We start from the raw sequence: 25,607 nt of genomic DNA, 5'->3' as shown, positions 1-25,607 counted from the left end.
GTGTTAGGATGCAGTGTGTCCAGGTCATTTATACACATTTATTCACAGGCCCGGGCTGAGACACTGGGACAAAGAGGTGGAGACCCCATCCCCCGCCAAGATGCAGTGTGCCCCCGCAGCCCAGCCTGACATTCCAGTCTGCCAAGAAGCAGGACTCCAGGGGCTCGGAGGCCAGCTGAAAGGGACCCTCTGTCAGGCCTGGCCGGGACACCAGAGAGCACAGGGTGGGCACTCAGCCCTACAGGCTGGTGCTGGTGGAGGTGGAGGGGAGGGGGCGGGGGAGCAAATGCAAACCCTGGGGGAGGGGAGGCAGAGGCAGGAGCTAGGGAGTCTGGGGGCCCCACAGCCCTGGGGGTGAGCAGGAGCCCCCAGACCAGCCCCTGGGAGCAGACCCCCTCCTCTGCAGGCCCTCCTCTGGGGGTGCGGGTGAGAACTTCCTACACACAGATGAGGGCACCAGTAGGATGTGGTAGAGGTCAGGCCACCTCAGTGGTGCCCACGGCCCCGAACTAAGGTGGCGAGGGTGAAAGGTAAGAGCAGGTCACCCGGGCAGGCCTCCAGCTGACCCCGTCCGCTCTCCCCCGACATCTGCAAGTGGCGAGAAGTCACAAGTGCCGAGAGGTGTCCTGAGGCCTGGAGAGGCTTGGGATGGTGGGGAGGCGCAGGGGGCACCAGCACCTCCCTCGCGGCCTGGGAAGAGACAGACCTGGGGGCTTTGGGGACACATGGGAGGCCCTGGAGACCTGCCACCAGGAAGCTCCTGCTGTGGCAATTATGGCTAAGATAATTGTCTGGTAAAAACCCCATCGAGTCGATTCTGACTCATAGCAACCCTATAGGGCAGAGTAGAACTGCCCCATAGAGTTTCCAAGGAGCGCCTGGTGGATTTGAACTGCTGGCTTCGTGGTTAGCAGCCGTAGCACTTAACCTCTAAGCCACCAGGGTTTCCAATTGTCTGATACCGACCAAAAAAAGCAAAAGCGGTTCAGCCGCGGTGTGCTATCCTAGGCCACCAGGTGTGCGGTTGTGCGGTTGTGTGCCGAGAAGCCCAGGCCGAGACCAGAAAGCTGGCAGAGCCCCGGGAGAGGCCCGGGCACAGAAAGGGGAGGCGGAAGGGCAGAGGGCCAGGGCCCAGAAAGGAGCTGAGCCTGGAGCACTCCAGTGAGGCGGACAGGACTTCCTTGAAGCCGAGGACTCCGTCTGTTAATGACACTGGTGAGGGAGTGTGGCCCTCTCCTACCGCCTGGAGGAGAAAGTATTTCAGATCGTGTATAGGGCTTGGAGCCAGAGTACACAGAGAACCCTCCAAACACAACGATAAGAAAACGAGCCGCTCAGGTGTTCTGTGTTAACTGGATGAGAAGACACCTGACATCATCAGTCACTGCTGTTTTTCGGGGCCGTTGGGTCCATTCCCTCACAGTGACTCTTATATGACCAAGTAGAACAACCCCACAGGGTTTCCCAGGCTGTAGTCTTTATGGAAGCAGATCACCAGGTCTTTCTCCCAGGGAGCCGCTGGTGGGTTTGAACCGCTGACATTTTGGTTAGCAGCCGAGCACCTAACTGTTGTGCCACCAGAGCTCCTTAAAAGACACCATAAGAAAAGATAAGCCACAGCCTGAAAGAAAACATCTGTAAATCATCCATCTGCTGACGGACTTGTGTCCATAACATATAAGGAACTCTTCCTCTCAGTAACATTAAGAAAAACAGCCTAATTAAAAACTGGGCAAAAGATTTGAATAAAGAGTTCACCAAAGAAGTTAGATGAAGGCTGCTAAGCACATGAAAAGATGCCCAGCATCCTTAGTCATTGTTGTTGGGTGCCGTCGAGTCGATTCTGACTCCTAGCGACCCTGCAGGACAGGGGAGAACTTCTCCATTGGGTTTTCAAGGGTGTGACCTTTACGGGAGCCGACTGCCAGGTCTTTTCTCCATTGGAGGTGCTGGTGGGTTGGAATCACTGACCTTCCATTAGCAGCTGAGCATTTTAGCCACTGTACCACCCGGGGTCCTTCTTCAGTCATTAACCCGCTGCCCTCGAGTCGCTTCCGGCTCATAGTGACCATATAGGACAGGGTGGAACTGCTCCTTAGGGTTTCCAAGGATTTGAACTGCTGACCTTTTGATTATTAGCAGAGATCTTAACCACTTCGACACCAGGACTCCTCATTAGTCATTAGGGAAATGTAAACTAACCACAATGAGATACACTTCTTGCCCTTTTGAATGGCTAAAAATAAAAAATGAATGGCTGTTCCAAGTGTTGGATAGAGTGTAGAGCAGCTGGAGCTCACGTGTATGCCGGTGGGAACGTCAACCGGTGCGGCCACGCTGGAAACTGCTGGGCAGCTCCTTTTAAACGTTGGGCATACACTTACCCTATGACCCAGCAATCCCACTCCTGGGCACTTCCCCAAGAGAAATGAAAGCTTATGTCCTTACAGAGATTTGTGCCCAAATGTTCCCAGCAGCTTCCTTTATAAAAGCCTAAACCTGCAAACAGCCGAACGTCCATCAACAGCCGCATTCAGAAATAAATTGGGCGCTCGCCGTGAGTTGGAATGGACTCAAAGGCAACAGGTTTTTTTTCATAAAACAAAACACTTTTCAGCACTAAGCCAAAACAAACTTGGTGCACACACCAATGGGGATGAATCTCCAAATAACCAAGCTGAGTGGAAGAAGCCAGATAGAAACAGTACAAATTGTGTAATTCCATGCATAGAAAACTCTAGGAAATGCCAACTAATGCATAGTGACAAAAAGCAGCATATCAGTGCTTGTTTGGGGGCCGAGGGGGAAGCAAGAGTGGGAACCAAGAGGCATGAGGAAGACCTTCGTTGTGGCCATGGTCTCCTAACTGTATACGTCTGTCAGACCTTACCTAACTGCTCACGTTAAGCATGTGAGGTTTGCTGTGGGTCAGTTACGCCTCAACAGAGCTATTTAAAAAAAAAAAAAATCAGCACCTCACCAAGAAGATACGCAGATGGTGAATAAGCATATGAAAGGATGTTAAGCTTCTTGGGTCGTTAACTAAATAAACCATTGCTGTCGAGTGGATTCCAACTCATAGCGACCCTATAGGACAGAGTAGAACTGCTCTATAGAGTGTTCAAGGAGCACCTGGTGGATTTGAACTGCTGATCTTTTAATTAGCAGCCATAGCACTTAACCACTACACCACCAGGGTTTCTAAATACAGAGTAGAACTTCCCCATAGAGTTTCCAAGATGCAGCTAGTGGATTCGAACCGCCAACCTTTTGGTTAGCAGCTGTAGCTCTTAACCACTGTACCACCAGGGTTCCTGGCACCGTTATTAGGGAATGCAAATCAAAACAAGGAGACACCACTACACCTATTAAAAAAAAAAAAAAAAAAAAAACACCTATTAGAGTGGCTAAAATCCAGAAGCCTGACAACACCAAAAGCTGACAAGGACGTGGAGCAACAGCGCCCTCACTCATGGCTGGTGGGAAGGGAAAATGGCACAGCCATGGTGGAAGGCAGTCTGGCCGTTTCCCACAAAGCCCGACAGTCTCAACTTTGCTCATTTACTCACATGAGATGAAAACGTGTGTCCACATAAAAACCTGCACATGAATGTTTCCAGCAGCCGTATTTGTCATTGCCCAAAAGGGGAAGCAACCAAGATGTCCTTCAACAGGTGCGTGGGTAAACTGCGGTGGCTGCTCACAGCGGAGTTATCATCCAGCGATAAAAAGAAATGAGCTCTCAGCCACAACAAGACATGCGGGAACCTTCAACGCATGCGCTCTGCTAGGTGAAGGAAGCCAGTCTGGAGAAGCTATGTTCTGTGTGAGTCCAACTACACGGCATTCTGGAAAAGCCAAAACTACGGAGACAGTGAGAAGAGCAGCGGTTGCCAGGGGCACAGGGGGAGGAGGGAGGGATGACCAGGTGGAGCACTGGGCTTTGGGGGGCAGTGAAACTGTTCTCTGCGTGTGGTGTATAATGTATAATGCCTCGGGAGAAAGGCCTGGTGACATAATTCAAAAAAAACCAGCCATTGAAAACCCTGTGGGGCACAGTTCTACTCTGGCATTCATGGGATCACATGCGTCAGAATGACTGGATGGGAGCTGGCTGGTTTCGAGAAGCCTCGGTCCCAGGCATGCCTGCCCCAGGGCGGTGAAGTAAACTCCCGCCTCACATGAAAGCTTTATTGCTGTTTTTATGGCAGACTCCCTTTTGTGGGCCAGTCTCAGGCCCAGAGAAGTGCTCAGGCTTGCTGAGGGGGTCCTCTGGGCTCGAGGGCCAGTCCAGTCCTGGTTTCATCCCCAGGGGGTGGCCCTGAGCCAGGACCTGCCTGCACACTGGCAACATGGCGAGAATGACTCAATCCCCTTCCAGTCGTGGCGGCCTGGGATGAGGTGTCTCTGTCTGGCTCACCAACTCTGACAAGGACAAAGGCGTGCAAGGAGAGGGGAGCAGAGGCCTCGGGGTGGGAGAAGCTGGCTGGGAACTTTCCAGGAGGACTGCCTGCCACAGCCACTATCAGGGGCCCAGTGTGAGCCCAGTGACTCCTCTCTGTCTGGGCTGCCTAGTGCAGCGGTGAGCCCCCACCCAGAGCCCCAAGATAGGCAGCCATCTGCCACAGATAACCAGTTCCTGAGACAGGGCTGAGGTGAGTAGCAAGAGCTGTAAAGTGTAGGGATACCCCGGAGATGAAGTGGAATGATCTCCTCCAAAGCCTGTTTCCCCCAGCTGGAGACTGGCTCACAGATTTATAGGGCAAAATCATGGGTTTCAGGAGCTAGTGGAATGTCGTTCTCTCCTGGGGTGGTTCCCATGAACATGGTCCCAAGGTATCATCTCATCTGCCCACGGGGTGACTGGTCTCCTGGGGTGGTTTCAATGGTCATAAGACTTTCTTAGATCATATTTGTTTTTACAGTCTGAAAAGGACATTAGCCATGAGTAAAAATTTTAACAAGGAAAAAGGAACTGAGCAGTCAAGAATAAGTTTAGAAGAGAGAAAAATGGCTTATGTCCTGTTCGTGTCATGGCTGAGCAGCCTGTCCCAGAGGGACCTTCCAGGTGTGTGGCTTGTTCCTGGTCAGGTCCTGCCTGAGGTGCCATGGCCTGACCCATGGCAGAGTGTTCCCAGGAGGGGTGACAGCACCAGCCTGGGTGAAGTTTGTGGGGTGGTGTCCCACCACCGTCCCATGTGCGTCATGAGTCTCCAAGGTGCATACACCACCACAGAGGGAGGCACAGGACTTGGAGAGTGAAATGTCCTGCCCACAGCCACATGCCACAGCCAGGAGGCAGGTCAGCCCAGCCAGCCCGGCTCTGCAGCCCCCAGCTGTAAGCATCTGCTTGCTACATTCAGCAGTGGACTCGGCCCCTTTCACAACCCCACCTGAAACACCCCAAATCTTACGGGAAAACATTGTCTGGTCTGGTCCAGAGGTGAGGAATGGGGCCAGGCAGGTGCTGTCCCTGGCAGGGTCCCTCATGGACAGGTGGAGGGCACATCCTGCCTAGAGCCCATCCTTGCCTCTGCTGAGAGGGAACTGGGTCCTGGCGGCTGCCAGAGGGCCAGTCTCTGAAGGGCAGTGTCTAGTTCCCTGCCTTGCCTGAGCTGGGCTCAGTCCTGTTGCCCTGGGCCGCTTCTCCTGTCCAGAAAGAAGTTGCTCCCTGCTTAGCCTCAGGGTGTCAATGCCCAGGCAAAACAGTCATCCATGCCTGGGAATGGAGCAGAGAGCAAAGCCCCTTCTCCATCCCAGGAGCAGGGGCCAGGCAGGTGCTGTCCCTGGCAGGGTCCCTCGTGGGCAGGTGGAGGGCGCATCCTTCCTGGAGCCCATCCTTCCCTCTGCTGAGAGGGCACCGGGTCCTGGCGCAGGGGAGAGCAGCAGAGAGAGACCCCTCAGGGAGCTGCTCCCTCCTCTGGCCACCCCAGAGGAGAAGGGCTGGACTCCCCTCTAATGAGGAAGCTCCTCCTTCTGCCAGAACAGTTTTCTCATCTTTCCAGGAGGAAGGGAGGCAGGTGTGAAGGCTAGCTCCTCAGCAGCCCTGCTGCAGCCAAGAGGTCACTCACCTGGTCCTGTGTCCTGCCTGGTGGTGGACACTTGTCCTCACCCACGGATGCCAGACCTTGGCTCCTCTGCCGGAAGCATCTGCCCGCCAATCTCCACAGGCATACCGTGCTCATCCTTCACACCCAGTTCCATGTGCCCCCTCCAGAGAGCCTCCCTGACACCCTAGACATGAGGAGATGGCTGCCTCATGGGGGGGGGGGGGCGGTTGGAGCACCATGTAAGTAAGGCACTGGGCACTGACAATGTCCCTGAGGACACGCCTTGATGTCCCCAGAGGGAGGGGGCAGAGCAGAGGCTTAGAGCCCAGGATGGGGCCACACGGCTTCCCAAGGGGAGCAGGGCCTGCAGCCCCCATGCTATGATGCTGCATGGGGGCTGCCTGGCTTGCTCCACCCCACCAACTCACCCCACCTGGGGCAGGAGGGAGTGCAGGAGCCGTGACCCCTTTCCACAGCTGACTCCAGCTCTGAGCCAAGGCAGCTACAGGAAAAGGAAATGTTACTCTTTGTCCCAAGAGATGGCCAGGCTTGGTCTGGAAGAAGGGATCCAGAGACCAGCAGGGTCCACAGGGGCGGCCAGCTGGCTGGGCAGGGCAGGTAAGGCCAGCCACAAGGCCCAGGGTCTTCATGCAGGTGAGGGGTGGGGGTAGGAGGGCACAGGGCTACCTTACAGGGCAGACTAGGGTGTGTGCCTGGCAGGGGAGGACAAGCTGGGTGCAGAAAGGATGGTGAAAACAGGATGAGGCCTGAAGTGGGCTGAGCTTGACCTGGTCATCTGTGGCCACCCCATGGGTCACCCAGCCTGCACCCTGCCCTGGAGTCTCAGGGTGACATGTCCTTCTGACCTTTGGGTGGGGAAGGCAGGGATCTTGTCACCCCAGTCCCAGGGGAGGGGGCTGAGCTTCCCACACAGTGGGCCACCAAGCCTGGCCTAGCCAAGTGACCACGTCTGTATGGCTGGGCCTATCCTGGGGTAGGTATAGGGAATAGTGTGTGCCTTCAGTGAAGGGTGGCCTGGTAAGGGAGTGTGCAGAGTTGGGGGCAGAGTAGGGGCTGGGCTTCTCAGCCTCAATTCCTTGTCTGTAAGTGAGAAAAATAATAGTATCTACCCTCCAGAGTTACTGAGGAAACCCCGGTAGCGTAGTGGCTAAGAGCTACAGCAGCTAACCGGAAGGTAAGCAGTTCAAATCCACCAGGTGCTCCTTGGAAACCCTATGGGGCAGTTCTACTCTTTCATTTAGGGTCACTATGAGTTGGAGTCGACTCGATGGCAATGTTTTTTTTTTTATTATCAGAAGGAGTCCTGGTAGAGTAGTGGTTAAGTGCTAGGCTGCTAACAGAAAGGTTGTCAGTTCAAACCCACCTAGCAGTTCTACAGGAGAAACACCTGGGTGTTCTGCTACCACAAAGATTATAGACTAGTGTCACGGATTGAGTTGTGTCCCCAAAAAATGTGCATATCAATTTGGCTCAGCCATGATTCCCAGTATTGTGTGATTGTCCGTCACTCTGTTGTCTGATGTGATTTTTCTGTGTGTTGTAAATCCTTCCTCTAAGATGTTAATGAGTGAGATAGGCAGCAGTTATTAATGAGGCAGAACTCAATCTACAAGATTGGGTTGTGTCTTGAGCCAATCTGTTTTGAGATATAAAAGGGAGAAGCCAGGAGAGAGAGAGCAGAATGTCATACCACCAAGAAAGCAGTGCTGGGAGCAGAGTGTGTCCTTTGGATCTGGGGTTCCTTCAAGGAGAAGCTCCTAGACCAGGGGAAGATTGATGAGAAGAACCTTCCTCCAGAGCTCACAGAGAGAGAAAGCTTTCCCCCGGAGGTGATACCCTGAATGTGGACTTCTAGTGTTACCACAAATTTGCAAGTCAGAGCCACCTGCTGCAAACAGCCAATTCTTGAGACCGGTGAGGTGGGTGACAAGAGCTTTATTGCATATACAGAGACAGAGGGGACTGATCTCCTCCTAAAGCTGTCTGTCTCCAGGAACTGTAGGCCAGCTGGGGTTTTATAGGGAAAAGGGGCCGTAAGTTTTAGGAACTTGTGGAACCTGCATTCTCTTTCCTCTGTTTGGTTTCGGTGGTTGTATCTCAAACATGTTGATCTTTTCCTGCCATTATCCCATCAGCCCAGGGAGTGGCTGGCGCCACCCTTCTTCCTGTTTGACAGACTTAGATAGATATCACTTGTTTTTCTACAGTCCTAGGGGAAACATTGGTTTACATTTAACTTTTAGGGGAGCTAACAGCAAAATCATGCTTAGAGACAGAGACAGGCTAGAGAAAGGAAAAATGATGCAGGTTCTGCTCAAGATTTCAACCCCCCCTTTTTGCTGTAGGTTTCTCAATCTTGGGAAACAGGGCATCTTGTTTCTCCAGCTGTTTCCTGCTGAATGGGGGCATAGTGGCCTAAGTTGGAGGGTGGGACTCCTGTATTGTCTGAGTTAAACCATTGTATCTCTCTTGGATCTACATTGGCCCTTTATTGGGCTGTTGTCTCTCTTCTTGATGGGGGATGGGTCAAAATTTCTGGGCAACCGTCATTTGGAGCTGGAACTTTGAATCGCTTGAAATGACTCTACCCTTTGCAGAAGAAGGCACCAACCCATTAAGGCATACGCCAAGACACGTAAGCTCGTCTAGAGAGAGGAACGACACAAGCAAAGGTTAAAACAGAAATGAGTAAAAGGGCTGGAGCAAAAACAATTCTTAATACCTCCATAGCACTTATTTTGATGATGCTTATTTACCGGTCTTTGTTTTGTCTCTTGAATAGCCGCTTAAGTCTTTCAACTGGTTCATATATTTAAAAAGGCAAAAGTGGGAAGTGGACAAGCATGCTGCTAGAGTCATGTCTGTCTTACAGGGTAAAAAATAGGCAAAACCATCGAAAGCTTCACTTTTTCACAAATTGGCTAGAAACTGTGATCTTACATTTAGAATCGTCTTCTTTAACAATCATTGGTACAGGTTTCAGTAACCGACAGTCAGGAGGATCTTCATTGGTCCAATACTTCTTCTATTCAATAAATGATAATTTTAAAAAGTGGAAAGTCTTTTGTGTTCTGGCTTATGTAAAAGCTTCTCTAAAAGATATTTTTATTTTTTAAAAGATAATTTCTAAGATTGTCCCATCTGTTGTCTTTATCTCAGGGCTCATTTGATGTGACTTAGTGAGTCTTTGTGAGTGCTTGTGAGCCAGTTCCAGGTGGGTCACTTTCTCAATGTTCAAGGACAGGGAATAATGGCTCCAATATTACTTCCTAAGTCATTCTCTACTTTTTTTTTTTTTTAATAATTTTTATTGTGCTTTAAGTGAAAGTTTACAAATCAAGTCAGTCTCTCACACAAAAACCCATATACACCTTGCTACACACTCCCAATTACTCTACCCCTAATGAGACAGCCCATTCTCTCCCTCCACTCTCTCTTTTCGTGTCCATTTCGCCAGCTTCTAACCCCCTCCACCCTCTCATCTCCCCTCCAGGCAGGAGATGTCAACATAGTCTCAAGTGTCCACCTGATCCAAGAAGCTCACTCCTCACCAGCATCCCTCTCCAACCCATTGTCCCGTCCAATCTATGTCTGAAGAGTTGGCTTCAGGAATGGTTCCTGTCCTGGGCCAACAGAGGGTCTGGGAGCCATGACCACCGGGGTCCTTCTAGTCTTAGTCAGACCATTAAGTCTGGTCTTATGAGTCATTCTCTACTTTTGATTGGAGATTGGAGATAACACATCGATGATCAATACCTGGACTTAACTGAGCTCCTAGATGGCGGCCACTGCAGGCTCTTTGAACTCACAGTGCTGGCTTTCTACCAGATCTTCACCAGGATCTTAAGTAAGAGCAAAGTTCTCATCAATTGTAGACTCAATGTACATCAATATTTTAGCCCAAGGCTTTTTCTTTTGCCTTGTAAGTGTGTAAGACAGTAGAGGATAAATTTTATTATGTCTAATACTATCAGGACTATCCCTTGCAGTAGTGACCTAGCTCAGGTACTTATTCTGATGATAACCAACCCAAAAACTCTGGTGTCTGTAAGGGTGTTACACTGTAACCAAGTAGCTTGCTGTCCAATTTTATGTGTTCTACTTCTGCTGTGTTATTTATTTAAATGCAACAAGGGGTATTTTTTACAGCACAGATTGCACCTTTTTTTTGAGGGGGGATAAAAAACCTGAAATCTATTTCATTATTCTCATGTCATCTCAACTGAATGAGGTCAGAGATCGCTGTTGTGTTTTTATCCCGGTAGAAACCTCATTTGTTATTTGTCCCATAAAAAAAAACCAAAACCTTTGCCTTCGAGTTGATTCCAATTCATAGCAACCCTATAGTCATTGATAAATTTCTTAAAGATTTTTCTAATTCAACTATATCATAAATAGGAATTAAATCTACCAACCACACCCTGAGTGCTGGACCAATGGCCGTTCTTCTCTCATTTTTCAATGGGTAATCATTTAACATTCCCTTTCTAATATTTCCTAGCATCACTACTATGCATATCTAAAGGCAATCTTAAGGTTCTCAAAGTGTATTGTCCCAAGCACTCTAAACAAGAGATTACTCACGTAAATTCACTGTCAGTTGGAAAAGGATCGTCTAGATTAGTTTAGTTGAATCTATCACACAAAAAACCATATATTCATAAAACACAGAAAGTTTGTCTAGAGAAAACAGAAGGTACAGAAAAATTGACATGTGAGAAGCAAGTTTCCATTAACGAATACATGATTAGCAAGATAATACAGGACGGGCTTCTCCTGCTGGAGGTTTCCAGTTAATTTGTCTAAAACATACAGAGTGTTTTTCCCAAAGGCAAGCTGCCCCTCCTTAGTTTACCTATTAACAGTCATGGGTCACTTTTTCAGAAGCAGGAGTGGAACCTAAGACAAACTGGAGTCTGAGCCATGAGGTCAATATCCTCTGAGAGCCTGATTTCTTTAAGATACATAATTCTTTGTATAGCAAGAGGGTGAGAGATTACAAACATCAGACAGGTATTTCATACAACATTGTCTTGATGACTGATTAAACCGATTATTGATTTACTCTAAACATATTTTTTTTTTAACATAATTCTATTTACTGGTCTTTGGAGTCAGCTTCTCAAAACAGACTGAATTCTTCAAAAAAAAGCACAATACCCAGAGCAAAATGGTCTTGCTAGTTTATCTAGACAATTGTTTGACTCAAGGGGCCCTCAGGAATCAGTTTTTTTTTTTTTTCTCAAAGCTCAAGGTTCAAAAGGACCCCCAAAGGCGATGGCCTATGTAGGTTGCCCCAACCTCCATGAAAGCCAGAAACCTGGATTCCAGGAGACTTACACACAACTCTCTCATGGCTCCCTCCTCTGGATCATGATCTTGTTATAGAATCTTTGATCAAAAATATTCAATAATTGGTAATCGGGCACTATCTGGTTTTTAAGATTCCAGGCACCATACAGCAAGTCAGGAATTAGAATAGAAACACTAACAATAATATGAGGCCAATTGTCTGAAATAACCGACGAAACCACGACTCTAAGGTCTTTGAACCAAGGAAACAAATCTCATGCAGTGTTTGTTTACGCATAAGCGGCCTCAGTAACTGTTCTTCATGTGCCTCAGCAGCAGCTATGTTTTGTAAAACTTCAGCTTGCGTATTAATAGAAATACAGGAAAAATGATCTATTAAGGCACAAAAATGTTCCGAGAGACCTAATAGGAAATCTCATGTTGTTTTAATTTGTAAAATCATAGGTCAAATTTCAGACACTTCTCTGGTTATAATATTTACGACTTTGTTAAATTTATCAACAGGAACTTCTAATTCAAGAGTTACAATATCTAAACCCCCTAGTTAGATAATTTGGGAGAAAGGAGTGTGACCCTAATACTCCCCAGCATGTTCTCGCCTTTTCAAAACGGGCGACTGAGAGGTTGGCGTAACTAACGCCGTGATAAACCTGTAAGTTTTTCTTTTTTCTCTGTCTGCCTCCTCCTTCACATGCGTCTGTTAATGACTCTGCTCTTTGTTTTAATTTGATGCAAACTGCTTTGTTCTGTCTGCCTGTGACTTACGACCCCCCACATGGAGATTAGAGCCCAGGTGTCTGATACGCAAGCCCTTAGCCCAATAAAGAGATGTTCTGGCCTGTGTCTCTTCAGTCCGTCAGAGTCCCCTGTCACTATTCTGCAATGAAAAACTCTTCCAGCCATCTGTGGGCTACAAAAACACTTTTAACCCCTATAAAATCCCACACAAACTCTAATGCAAAATTGCTCCCCGGACTCCACAGAGACAGCTTGTACCACTGCCGGGTCCCAGGTGATGTACACATCCCCTAAGCAAACCTTTTCACTCCTTCTGACTTGGAGTACGTTTCATTGGCTTGACTGCTCCAAGGCACAGACCCTACTCTGGTCAGAGGAAAATGGTTTCTTATATCTAGAAAGTAGGACCTTTTATTTCTAGAAGGAGAGACGTTAAAACATCAGCAATATTCTCACAGAAAACCCATAGTATCTTTTTGTTTATTTTGTCTTATGTAGTTAATTATTGTTCCAAGTGCCTCTGGATTGACTGCAGTCTGTGAACCCATCAACTTCTGCATAGGAATTCTGGAAAGCTTGATTGAGTCTAGTCACAGTCCCTTTCGTAAGTCCAATATAGTCCGTCTTTTTCACTGAGATATTCTGGTCAAATGTTTTCAGAAAATCGGCAAAGTAAAAACTTGTCTGTAGATGACAAAACTTAATATGGCCATGATTAATTTATAACCATAAGTCTTACTAGTGAAAGACCTGATAGAAATTAATTACAAGCATAATGTAAAGGCCAAATAAAATCACTTAAAATCAGTTAAATAAAAGTATTTCTAAATATAACCCTTAACCATTTTTTAAAGAGCTTCAGATATAATACATAATAATCTTGAGATATAATACCATACAGTCAGGATATGTTAAGAATATACCAAGATTATCAAGTCTCTAAATACCTGAATAATAATAAAAAAACTTCATAGGTAAATGATGTGAATTCCTCAATTAATCCATTAACTTTGATGTTGCTAGATTCAAAAAAATAAAGTTTCAACCAAGTGAGCAATAAAAAGCATTATGATATAATATTATGCATTTGCTGCCTAGTATTTTTTTTTTATTAGGCAAAAACACAAGAGGAAATACTAACATATAAATTTTAACCCAAAGAGAATCAGGCACTCCTCTTGATTTTAACATGTTCCATGTAATTTATAACATGTTAAATAAATTAATTAAATCATTAAACTTGGCCTTTTTTGAAAGGCAAAAGATAACTAATTTCTTTCCCTTTTACTGTTCTGGAACTGTTACTTTTACTTTAAGACAAAATTATCTTTTTTCTTTACACCAGCTGCACTAGTATCTTTCTTTCTAAAGGGGCATGGGGCCTTCTTGGCTTCTGTGGCCTTGGTCTCCCTCTTTTCTTTGTTTTCTTGGGGGAAGGCCTTTAGCTTGCAAGGCAGCAGTTAGGAAGGCTGCCTGGCATTTTTGGTCTGTAGCTTTTTTTTTTTTCTTAGAGTAAACTTGGCAGGCTGGTTTTATTACCGAGAGATTTTTAACCCTATACTTCCTTCTTTTTTTGAAGATTTTTTTTTTTAAGTTGTGCTTTAGGTGAAAGTTTACAAATCAAGTCAGCCTCTCATACAAAAAGTTATACACACCTTGCTCTGTACTCCTAGTTGCTCTCCCCCTAATGAGATAGCACACTCCTCCTCTCCACCCCGTATTCCCTGTGTCCATTCAACCAGCTCCTGTCCCCCTCTGCCTTCTCATCTCACCTCCAACAAGAGCTGCCCACATAGTCTCATGTGTCTACTTGAGGCAAGAAGATCACTCCTCACCAGTATCATTGTCTATCTTATAGTCCAGGTCAGTCCCTGCTGTAGAGTTGGCTTTGGCAACAGTTCCAATCAAAGCTTTCCTTTTTTTTAATTGATCATAAGAAAAGAGTTGCCAATGTTTTAAGAATGCACCCTAGGGGTGAATCTCCTGGTATGTTCTCCTGATTTCTTATTCTGTCCAATTAACTGTTCCCAAGAAACTAGCTTTTTATTTTTATGGGTAGTCGATACCACCAGCTTTTTCTTTTAGTCCAATAAGAATTTATTTGTTTCTTGTGCTGCACCCAAGAATTTTCTCAGCTCTGGGAGAGGACCTCTTTTAAAATCTTAACACCCTGCCTGGAGTGTTCTCTGTGTTGTGATTCAAATCCCGGTCTAGACTGAAAATCTGCTTTCCCCATGCATCTCTTTTTCCAACCCAATCAATAAATTCTCAGGAGTCTCTATAAGTATGTTCTAATTCAGCCTGAATTTCTTTTCACCAGTTAATTTCTATGCATCACACATAAATTACACATAAGACACAGACACAGGTGACAGAGACAATCTTGCAGTCTCACCTCCCAGACAGCCCACCAGGTTACGGAGGTGACCTTGGCAGCTTCAACCTCCCAAACAGCCAGCCAGGTTATAGAGGTGACCTTGGCAGCCTCAACCTCTCAGACAGCCCCAGTCACACATACGACTCACCTATAAGACGAACAAACAGAGTGCTTGGACCAGACAAGCCAGAAAGGAAAGGGGGAACGAGGGTGATCTTAGCGAGGTCTAACACATTACTAGGAATGTCTGAACCTCCATTCCAATCCTCCGGATACCTCCTATCCCCAAAACCAGTCAGAGGGGCTTCAATATGTGCACCAACCAGAGACAGACACATCCAGACACGCAAAAACCACGGCTGCCACACACTCAAACACTTGCCCAAACTCTAGAGTCACCAAGAGTCCCTCCTTGTGATCCTACTCATGGTACGGTCATCTAAGGCACCACTCACCTTAGAAACCAAGGGCCTGGGTCCAGTTCCAGAAGCCACGCTGGCCGGCCCTACCCACCCAAGCCTTAGCACAACAGGGAGAGGGTCATAGACTCACCTCAGGATCCTGGTTAGGTCTTGCCTTCACCCACCTCTTTGGCATGCTTGGGGTGAGCCCAGGTCCAGCAACAGCCTCCTGGGACAAACAGAGTCCACAGTGCCCGCTTGGTTGGAGAACTATTGACCAGGCCTGAGCCCTGCCCCAGAGCCAGCGTGTCTCAAACAGCTAGAGATCCCTGTACAGGCCACCAAATTGTTACCGCAAATTCGAGAGCTAGAGCCACCTGCCGCAAACAGCCAATTCTTGACACAGGGGTGAGGTGGGTGGCAAGAGCTTTACTATATATACCGGTATATGGAGACAGAGGGGACTGATCTCCTCCTAAAGCTGTCTGTCTCCAGGAACTGTAGGCCAACTGGGTTTTATAGGGAAAAGGGGCCATAAGTTTTAGGAACTTGCGAAATGTGCATTCTCTTTCTTCTGTTTGGTTTCAGTGGTCGTATCTCAAACATGTTGATCTTTTCCTGCCATTATCCCATCAGCCCAGGGAGTGGCTGGCGCCACCCTTCTTCCTGTTTGACAGACTTAGATAGATATCACTTGTTTTTCTATGGTCCGAGGGGAAACATTGGTTAACATTTAACTTTTAGGGGAGCTAACAGCAAAATCATACTTGGAGACAGAGACAGGCTAGGGAAGGGAAAAATGGCGCAGGTTCTGTTCAGGATAGGGCTGAGCCGCCTGTTCCACTAGCGTGCCAGATTATGAGAAGATAAATTTCTCCTTGTTGAAGCCATCCACTTGTGGTATTTCTGTTACAGCGGCACTAGATGACTGACTCCCAGGAAACCCTATGGGGCAGTTCTACTCTGTCACATGGGGTTGTTATGAGTCGGAATCTCCTTGACGGCACCTAACAACTATGCTGTGACTCCCAGGAGCAGCCCAGGGTAGGCGGGGCACTTTGCATCTGGGTCTTGGTGGCTCCCACCCACCCAGTTGGCCTGAGGAGCCAGGCCTGGGGCTGTCTGGAGGGGACAGCAGCCAATGGACACTCGCTGCTTTTTCAGGAGGAAGGAGGGTCCCCTGGGAATAGAGGCCAGGACCAATGGGTGTGAACACAAGGGATGCAGAGAGTAGGCCAGGCAAAGGATCAAAGCTCCCAACACAGGGGAGGCTGGTTTGGAAAGTGACTTTGGCCCCCAGGACAGGAAAAGGCAGGCAGCCAGGTGGTCAGGAGGCCAGGCTACATTCTCCTCATAGCCAGCTGAGGAAGCTGAGCCAGAGAATTTCAGGCTGGCCCTGAACCCAAGCAGGGAAAGAGGAGCCAGGGTCCAACCCAGGGTTCTCTCTCCAGAACCCACTCTCAACCTGCCCTCCAGGAGGACACCAGAGAACCAAAAACCACCCTCTCCTCTTCCCCTGCCATTGACAGTCAGGGAAACTGAGGCACACTGAGTTAAGGGCTGGTCCAAGCCACAAAGCATACCAGTAGGGGGCAGGCTGAACCCGACTCTGTCTCCGGTTCCAATCCAATATTCCCCCAGCCTCTGCCCCCTGCACACAGCCAGCCCCTTCACAGCCCTCGGGACAGAGAAAGGGGACTTCTCAGGGAGTCCTACCCTCTACACTGTCCGTGGCCTGCCACAGGTGGTCAAAGCTGTGGATGGGGGTGCCCCAGGGAAAGAATTGGGGGGCTGCCAAGCCATTCCAGCCGCCCCACCAGCAGCCTAGGCTGCTTACACAATACACTGCTCAAGGCCAGAGGTGGGTGGGACTGATGGCTTTCCAGCCCAGAGGGCACAGAGGCCCCACCCACAGCGGTCCCCAGAAGCCTCCTTCCCTATCTGGTCCTGCCAAATCTCCCCCAGAAAATGAGGGCCCAGGGGACCTTGCCCTGGAAAGCCGGGGTGTGGAGCAATGCCCATGGTGGATTGGAAGGGCTGGGCTTGGAGTGGGGACTCCAGGCAAACCGCTGCCCCACCTCAGTTTCCCCATCTGTGAAATAGGGCTAGGTCAGAGGTCCGAAGAGTGGATATGTTCGTGTTCTGGGTCTAAGTGTTGGTGGGTGGCTCCCAGCCCAGGGCTGCTCCAGGCACTGTGGTCTCACCCACAGACATAATGCCAAGGAAGGCGAGGAAAGGGCAGAGGTGAGACGGGTGGCCAGGGCAGGCCTCTGCAGAAGCGGCAGCTAAGCAGAGACTAAATAGGGTGAGAAGAGGCATGAAGAGCACACCAAGCAGAAGGGCGAGGGGCAGCCAGGGGCCCCACTGGACGAAAGGCTGAGGAGGTGAGTGCACATTGGACAGGAGGACATCTGCCATGTTTTTATTTAAAATACTCTATAAAAAACAAAATAAAACCCATTGCCGGCTGGTTAATTCCAACTCATGGTGACCTCACGTGTTGTAGAGTAGAACTGCTCCTTAAGGGTTTTCTCTTTATGGAAGATTGCCAGGCCTTTCTTCCATGGTACCTTTAGGTTAGCAGTCAGTCACAAAAAGAGGCCCTGAAATGTCTGTGATCCTCACCTTTTTTTTTACTGTGCTCTAGGTGAACCTTTACAGAGCAAATTACTTCCCATTCAATAGTCTGTACGTTGTGTTCAGTGACACTGGCTGCATTCCCCTCAACGTGTCAGCACTCTCCCCATTTCCACCCCGGGTTCCCCGTTTCCTTTTGTCCAGATTTTCAACCCTTTCTCGCCTTCACTTTTGGGCAAATGCTGTCCTTTTGATCTCCTATGATTGATTGTTCTAAGGAGCACATTCCTCTCGGGTGTTATTGTTTATTTTATGGTCCTGTCTATTGTTTGGCTGAAAGGTGGTTGATCCTCACCCTGAGGTCTAAAGCCATGGGTCACTAGGCTGCACCAGAGGGTCTGAGTTTTGCAGCCTGGGACCTCCAGATTCCACAGGGCAGTGTCATGAACTGCTTAAGATGGCCCTTCTAGCCACAGTCTTTGTAACTCCCACCAAATGATTGGTTGGGCCATGCTAATAGGCTGTATGGAACCCTAACAATGGAATTGGTCAGTTTTACAATCCCGCTAAGCTTAAAATGGGCCTTCCCAGAGGTGAGAAGGGAGGATCTCACCACCACCAAACAAGAAGAGCCAAGAGTGGAACTCGTCGTTTGGACCTGGGATTCCTGTGCTGAGATCCTCCTAGACCCAGGAGACAGAGAAAGAACTGCAACGCTGAAGACAGCAAGATGGTGAGAAGCAGCAGCAGAGGGAGGAGACCAGCAGGAGATGGCATGGTGGGCTTCCTGGGACACGAAAGCTGAGTGCCTTCAGGAGGAGGCTTTCTGGAGGACTAGGTGCCTCTTCTCACGAGTCTGTCAGTTTGTCGTATCGTGGGGGCTTGAGTGTTGCTATGATGCTGGAAGCTATGCCACCAGTATCACCCATGGCAGACAGGTTTCAGCTGAGCTTCCAGACTATGACAGACTAGGAAGAAATAGAACCCCGCAGTCTTCCTCCGAAAAGAATTAGCCAGTGAAAACCCTATGAACAGCAGCAGAACACTGTTTGATATAGCGCTGGGAGATGAGCCCCCCAGGTTGGAAGGCACTCAAAAGATGACAGGGGAAGAGCTGCCTCCTCAAAGTAGCATCGACCTTAATGACGTGGATGGAGTAAAGCTTTCAGGACCTCCATTTGCTGATGTGGCATGACTCAAAATGAGAAGAAACAGCTGCAAACATCCATTAATAATCAGAACATGGGACATAAGAAGTATGAACCTAGGAAAATTGGAAATCACCAAAAATGAAATGGAATGCATAAACATCAATATCTTAGGCATTAATGAGCTGAAATGGACTGGTACTGGCCACTTTGAATTGGACAATCTTATGGTCTTTATGCCGGAAACAACTTGAAGAGGAATGCCATTGCATTCATTGTCAAAAACAACATCTCAAGATCTATTCTGAAGTACAACAGTGTCAGTGATAGGATAGTATCCATACTTCTACCAGGAAGACAAGCTAATACAACTATTATTCAAATTTACCCACCAACCTCTAAGGCCAAAGATGAAGAAATTGAAGATTTTTACCAGCTTCTGCAGTCTGAAATTGATCGAACATGCAATCAGGATGCACTAATTACTTGGGACTGGAACGCGAAAGTTGGAAACAAAGGAGAGGGATCGGCAGTTGGAAAATACTGCCTTGGTTATAGCAACAATGCCAGAAATCTCATGGTAGAATTTTGCAAGACCAATGACTTCTTCATTGCAAATATCTCTTTTCAACAACATGAATGACATATACACGTGGGCCTCACCAGACGGAATACACAGACATCAAATCGACCACATCTGTGGAAAGAGACGATGGAAAAGCTCAATATCATCAGTCAGAACAAGATCAGGGGCTGACTATGGAACAGACCATCAATTGCCCAAATGCAAATACAAGTTGAAACTGAAGAAACTGAAGAAAATGAGGATAAGTCCACGAAAATCAAAGCACAACGTTGAGTTTATCCCACCTGAATTTAGAGACCATCTCAAGAGTAGATGAGACGTGTTGAATGCTAATGACCAAAGACCAGATGAGTTATGGGATGACATCAAGGACTCCATACAAGAAGAAAGCAAGAGGTCATTAAAAAGACAGGAAAGAAAGAAAAGACCAAAATGGATGTCAGAAGAGACTCTGAAATTTGTTCTTGAATGTGTCCAGCAGCTAAAGCAAAAGGAAGAAACAGTGAATGAAGTGAAAGAGCTGAACAGAAGATTTCAAAGGGCGGCTCAAGAGGACAAAGTATTATAATGACAAGTGCAAAGAGCTGGAGACAAAAAAACAAAGGGGAAGAACGCTCTTGGCATTTCTCAAGCTGAAAGAACTGAAGAAAAAATTCAAGCCTCAAGTTGCAATAGTGAAGGATTTTATAGGGTAAATATTAAATGATGCAGGAAGCATCAAAAGAAGGTGGATGGAATACACCGAGTCATTATACCAGAAAGAATTGGTCAACTTCCAATCATTTCAAGAGGTAGCATATGATCAGGAACCGACAATGCTGAAGGAAGAAGTCCAAGCTGCACTGAAAAAAAAAGGCACTGGCAAAAAACAAGGCTCCAGGAATTGACGGAAGATCAATCGAGATGTTTCAACAAATGGATGCAGCACTAGAAGTGCTCACTTGTCTATGCCAAGAAATTTGGAAGACAGCTGCCTGGCCAACCAATGGAAAGAGATTGGAAGAGATCCATATTTCTGCCTATCACCAAGAAAAGTGATCTAAGCAAATGTTAACGAACAATATCGTTAATATCACACACAAACGAAATTCTGCTGAAGGTCATTCAAACGTGGCTGCAGCAGCATATTGACAGGGAACTGCCAGAAATTCAGGCCGGATTCAGAAGCAGACATGGAACCAGGGACATCACTGCTGATGTCAGATGGATCCTAACTGAAAGCAGAGAATACCAGAAGGATGTTTGCCTGTGTTTTATTGACTATGCAAAGGCATTCAACTGTGTGGATCATAACAAATTATGGACAACATTTCAAAGAATGGGAATTCCAGAACACTTAATTGTGCTCACAAGGAACCTGTATATAGATCAAGATGTAACTGTTTGGACAGAACAAGGGGATACTGCATGGTTTAAAGTCAGGAAAGATGTGCATCAGGGTTGTATCCTTTCACCATACTTATTTAATTTGTATACAAACCAAATAATCTGAGAAGCTGGACTATATCAAAGACCACAGCCTTCAGTATGGATTACACCTCAACATAAAGAAAACAAAAAACCTCACAACTGGACCAATAAGCAATATCATGATAAATGGAGAAAAGATTGAAGTTGTCAAGGATTTCACTTTACTTGGATCCACAATCAACATCCATGGAAGCAGGAGTGAAGAAATTAAAAGATTCATTGCACTGGGCAAATCTGCTGCAAAGGACCTCTTTAAAATATTGAAAAGCAAAGATCTCACCTGGAAGACTAAGGTGCGCCTGACCCAAGCCATGGTATTTTCAATCACATATATGCGTGGGAAAGTTGGACAATGAATAAGGAAGATCGAAGAAGAATTGATACCTTCGAATTGTGGTGTTGGTGAAGAATATTGAATATACCATGGACTGCCAAAAGAACGAACAAATCAAGTACAACCAGAATGCTCCTTAGAAGCAAGGATGGCGAGATTGCATCTTACATACTTTAGACATGTTGTCAGAAGGGCTCAGTCCCTGGAGAAGGATATCATGCTTGGTAAAGTACAGGGTCAGTGGAAAAGAGGAAGACCCTCAACAAGATAGACTGACACAGTGGCTGCAACAATGGGCTCAAGCATAACAACGATTGTGAGCAGGAAGCAGGACCAAGCAGTGTTTCATTCTTTTGTACACAGGGTCGCTATGAGTTGGAACGGACTGTTGGCGCCTAACAACAACAGGGTGCCTCCAGGCACTTGGTGGAGCTAGGTTTGCTGAACCACGGAGCTAGAGCTGAGCAACTTCAGGCACTGGCGTAGGGTGCCTCAGGGAACTTAGCAAAGATAAAAGAGCTTTGTTAACACTTGCCCGAGCAGGGCAGAGGCCAAGGGGCAGAGGGAGGCATGCCTGTGGGCACGGCTAAGAAGAGGCTGTCCTGATGGAAGAACTGTATCCTGAGCATTTCTGAACCTGAATTGTAGCCTGTCACTTCCCTTCTAAACCCCATCATTGTGAATATTGTCCGTGAATTCTGTGCGGTCATTGCAATGAATTATCGAACCATCAGAGAAGTAGAGAGTGCAGTGGGAAGAATGGCTGGTGTCAGAATTGGTATAGGTGGCAGATAGAGGAGGCATGCTTGACCTCCACCTCACAACAATCAGCCTTGGGATGTAGATCTTGATTTTCGTTCACCCTTGTAAAGTCAGAGAAGGTCAGACACCTCTGCCACGCCATTTTTACACGTGGGGTCGGCCCAGGAGCCGCCCACCCCAGGGTTAGGCTCCCTCCGTGGCTGCCATCCTGCAGGGTTGAGGCAATGAGGCCCAGGGAGCCCGCCAAGGCCAAGGTGGCTCCAGAGGCCACGCCCTCCTTCCACACAGTGTCAGAGGGCAGGCAGGCGCCGCACAGGTGCACAGGACGTCCCAAGGATGGCCAGGATGACGTCCCCTTCCCCTCCGGCGCCCCTGAGGTCCTGGAGGGAAACAACAGTCCCTGGCCTGGTGCCCAGAGCTGGGGGCTAGCTGGAAGCCCATTGTTTGAGGCTGGAGCTGGCTGGGCCTGGGCCCGGGGGGCCTTGGGAAGCTGGTCTCCCTTTGGCCCCGGGCAATGCCCTTCGTCCCATTTCCCCCAGAACCCAGAGCCCCCAGCGAGGACACAGGCACAGCTGCACTCCCAGCAGGATGAAGGCATGGACGGCTGTCCTGCTTGCCCTACTGCTGCTGTTCGGGGAGCCAGGTGTGTGGGGAAGGGCATGGAGGGTGCAGGGGAGACCCACAGGGTGGGGACAGTGCACGCCAGCCTGCGGGGACCCCAAGCCTCAGAGCAAGACATGGACCTGGGGAGAGAGGGATGAGGCTGAGGTCCTGCGGCCAGGGGGAGGTGCCGAGGGCTGTGCCATTCAATTCCCAAACATCTCTGGCCCTAGTCCAGCCAGACTTTGGGGGTCAGGGGTTCCCCGCCTCAGGCGCCTGCAGCCCCAGGCTCAGGTTTTCCTTTTTGCAGAGCTCTGGGGTTCCTCTACCTCTCTGGGCCTCAGCTTCCTCTTCCGTAAAATGGGCAGGCGTGGGGGGTGAGGATTTCCAGGGTAGTGTGGAGGACTGCTGTAGAGGTCACAACAATGGCAGTGGGCAGGGCACGTGAGGATGGCGGGCCTCACATGGCAGGCTGTGGGTTAGGGGACAACAGAGGGCAGAGGTGGGGGAAGGGGCAGGGTAGGGGGAGGCTGCGGAGGGCATCCTCTGGGCCTGGGGCAGTCAAGGTTCACAGGTGGCCCTGCGCATGGCCAGGGAGAGGGCAGGCTCAAAATGAGGAGGATGAGGATGAGGATGACGAGGACTTCGGGGTGGACAGCTATGAGGATGACTATGATGAGGAAATCAACTTGTTTCCTGCGGAGGAGGACAAAGGTACGGTCCCCACAGAGCACGGAGGTGTCACATGTGGTGAACCTGGGGGCTAGGGGCTGAAGGCTGGAAGGGGCCGTGACCCTTAACTCCTCACCCTTCACCCTGACCCTTGGCACTCTACCTGCCACCCAGAGGAGAGAGAAAGACAAGCGTGTGGGTGGAGTCCGCAGGTGGAGGAGGGCTGCAGGGAGGTGGGAGGGAGTTCTGCTGGGGCAGAGGTGCTGCAGAGCAGGGCTGTGGACCCCCCACCCTGCCCCTGGTAGTTGGGGGGCAGGGGTCTTGGATTGGCTTCTGCAGGCTGTGGGGGCCCTGGAAGCTCAAAGCCAAGCAGAGTGGAGCTGATGAAAGCACACCCCACCATCCCTTGGAGTGCTCCCACCCACCTGGTCCCAACCCAGATGACTGCTGGCACCCTTCTCTCAGATAAAGCCAAGCACGTGGTCCGGCCTCAAAGGCTCTCAACCAGAGCCCCCCAGGCCCCTCTGCCTGCCCCCAGCTTTGGAAGGTCCTGGCCTACCCTGCCTCCTGGGCTTTCCCTCCAGCGGGCTGCGCTGGGGAGACGGAGCTCAAGGGGCGCGGGGAGCCAAGATTTGCGCCCCCGACACAATGCGGAGCCAAGGGGGCTCCGCAGGCCAGACGGGAGGAGGGGCAGACTTGGGGATGCCTGGGGCTCCACCAGGGCTTGGAGGGGAGCGGAGACAGGAGAGGCGGATGGCGACCAGGAGACACCCCCGAGCAAAGGCTCAGGGCTGTGGCTCTGGCTGGGGTGCGGTGGCACCCCCCCACCCCCGCCTGAAGCCACCTTGCCCCCAGGCCAGCTGCGGTGCTACTACTGCCGTGGCCTGCAGGAGGGGGAGGTCTGCAATCAGATGCAGGACTGCTTCCCCGACCAGGCCTTCTGTGAGACGCTCATCGCCCGTGACAGTATCGGTGAGCGGGCGCGCAGCGGCCTGGGTGCAGGCCGCCGGGGGGTCGGGGAAGGGAAGGGCGATGCGGGGAGTGAGGAGTGGTGGAAAGGGAGGAGCCTGTCATCCCGCCGGCCTGACGTCAGCCCCACAGGCAGGACGTCAATCCACCAGGTGACTTGCCCCTCCCAGCCTGTCCTCCCGCGCTTCAGTCCTCTCCCCAACCCCGCCAGAGTCAAGTCTCCAGTCCACGTACACTGCGTGGTGTGCCGACGACTGTGAGCCTGTCACCAGGACTATGGAGGGGACCTGGGTGACCGTGACCTGCTGCCAGCTCCCGCTGTGCAACGCCCCACCCTGGCTCACCGCGGAAGACCAGGAGTCGCCAGGCAGCACGGCTGGAGGCCTGCTGGACGGCAGGGCTGGGAGCTCCAAAGGCAGCCCCCCAACTCTGGGCACAGCCCTCCTGCTCAGCCTCCTGGCCGGCCTGCCTGCAACAGGGTCCTGAAGACACCGCCCCTCGGCTCCCACCCTGGCCAGCCAACACCCTGGCAAGCCAGCACCCTGGCCAGCTGGCACCCTGACCAGGCCCTCCCCTCCCACCCAGCTCCACCAGCTTTGGGGAATAAACTTGGAGCTTCATTAGTCAAGGGCCAGCTTGGCCAGTCTGCATTTCCTGTTCCCCTTCCGACGTCCTGTTCCCCTTCCAGTGGCTGTCATTCCCCTCTCCCCGCTATCTGTGCAGGCGGGGACGCCAGCTTGGGGCCCGAGGTCCAGGACTCAGCTGCTTCATGCAGCTGTGGACTGAGTTCAGCTCTGCCCTTTCCCAGAGGTGGGCGGAGGCCTTCAGAGGGAAGGGGTCTAGGATGGGGAAAGGAGGGGTGGGGCCAACGAGGGTGGCCAGAGAGGAGACTAGGAAGGTCGGGAAGCAGGAGGGGCTGAGATGAGATTTTTCCAGCCTCGGCCTGGAGGGAGGGGGGAGGAGGCTGGATGTGGGGGGCAGGATGGGCCTATGGGTTCATCTGGAGAGGAGGAGAGCCAGAGCCGCAGGAGAGGGCCAGGGATCCGAGCCCAGCCTGGGCCAGGCGGGTGGCCCTGGTGTCCCCTCCCGGGTGGGCTGGTGCCGGTGGCCACTGGGCTTTTGACTTTCTCCCGACTGCACCAAACACTGCTTCCACCAGCAGCTGGTGCCAGGACGGGCCCTGGAGTGGGAGGTAGGAGACCTGGGCCACAGCTTGCCCCCTGACTCAGGCCTCAGTTTCCCTATCTGAGCAGGACAGAACATGGCTTGGAGGGCCCCTGGATCCCCACCAGGGGTTTGGGAAGTCCAGAGCGCTATCCTGTCACCACGTCCAGCCCGTCAGTTCCCTCTGGCCAGAAGTGCAATCTGTGGCTTGCTGCCTGATGTGGCCTCCCACTGCCCATCCTCCCCTTTTCCTTATGAATAAAACCCCAGCACCTAGCTGAGGGAGCGAATTCCTTCACTGGAAGGGGCAAGCGTCTCTTCTTACTGGCTGGAATGATGCTGGAACCCAGCAGCCCTTTTGCACCATGAGGCAGCACACTGAGAACGGCAGACAAATGGGTCACCGATGATCAGGTATCATTACA

At 49.9% G+C, this 25,607-nt stretch overlaps 2 protein-coding genes across 4 annotated transcripts in view; one reads left to right on the top strand and one right to left on the bottom strand.

Moving 5' to 3' along the window:
• LOC126059028 (lymphocyte antigen 6H) overlaps positions 1–15,598 on the bottom strand; it is a 30,297-nt gene extending 14,699 nt beyond the window's left edge. The window contains exons 1-2 of one of the 3 annotated variants that reach the window (XM_049854536.1): positions 15,254–15,598; positions 15,052–15,129 (exon numbers count right to left, since the gene is read on the bottom strand). In XM_049854536.1, the coding sequence (XP_049710493.1) occupies positions 15,052–15,129; positions 15,254–15,436 (261 nt within the window). In that variant the 5' untranslated portion in view covers positions 15,437–15,598. Of the gene's footprint in view, positions 1–3,569; positions 9,466–15,051; positions 15,130–15,253 lie in introns of those variants that run through there. The other 2 variants (XM_049854537.1, XM_049854538.1) reach the window with 2 other exon arrangements.
• Positions 15,599–17,217: 1,619 nt separating this feature from the next.
• GPIHBP1 (glycosylphosphatidylinositol anchored high density lipoprotein binding protein 1) lies at positions 17,218–24,700 on the top strand. The gene is made up of 5 exons (XM_049854542.1): positions 17,218–17,284; positions 22,317–22,420; positions 22,972–23,091; positions 23,905–24,021; positions 24,230–24,700. Exons 2-5 carry the CDS (start codon positions 22,366–22,368, stop codon positions 24,502–24,504), a joined length of 567 nt encoding a protein of 188 aa, XP_049710499.1. The 5' UTR covers positions 17,218–17,284; positions 22,317–22,365; the 3' UTR covers positions 24,505–24,700.
• The last annotated feature ends 907 nt before the right edge of the window (positions 24,701–25,607 follow it).

The sequence above is a fragment of the Elephas maximus genome, chromosome 15 (assembly GCF_024166365.1).
Source record: "Elephas maximus indicus isolate mEleMax1 chromosome 15, mEleMax1 primary haplotype, whole genome shotgun sequence".
Lineage (NCBI taxonomy): Eukaryota > Metazoa > Chordata > Mammalia > Proboscidea > Elephantidae > Elephas > Elephas maximus.
Note: the sequence above shows the minus strand (reverse complement) of the source record. Positions and strands in the feature narration are given on the sequence as shown.

Excerpts from the sequence above, each read along its gene's own strand:
- GPIHBP1 (XM_049854542.1), top strand. The coding sequence starts at position 22,366 with ATGAAGGCATGGACGGCTGTCCTGCTTGCCCTACTGCTGCTGTTCGGG. Across the intron at positions 22,421-22,971 it reads GCTGCTGTTCGGGGAGCCAG|GGAGAGGGCAGGCTCAAAAT; the intron begins GTGTGTGGGGAA and ends GCGCATGGCCAG. Across the intron at positions 23,092-23,904 it reads TCCTGCGGAGGAGGACAAAG|GCCAGCTGCGGTGCTACTAC; the intron begins GTACGGTCCCCA and ends CCTTGCCCCCAG.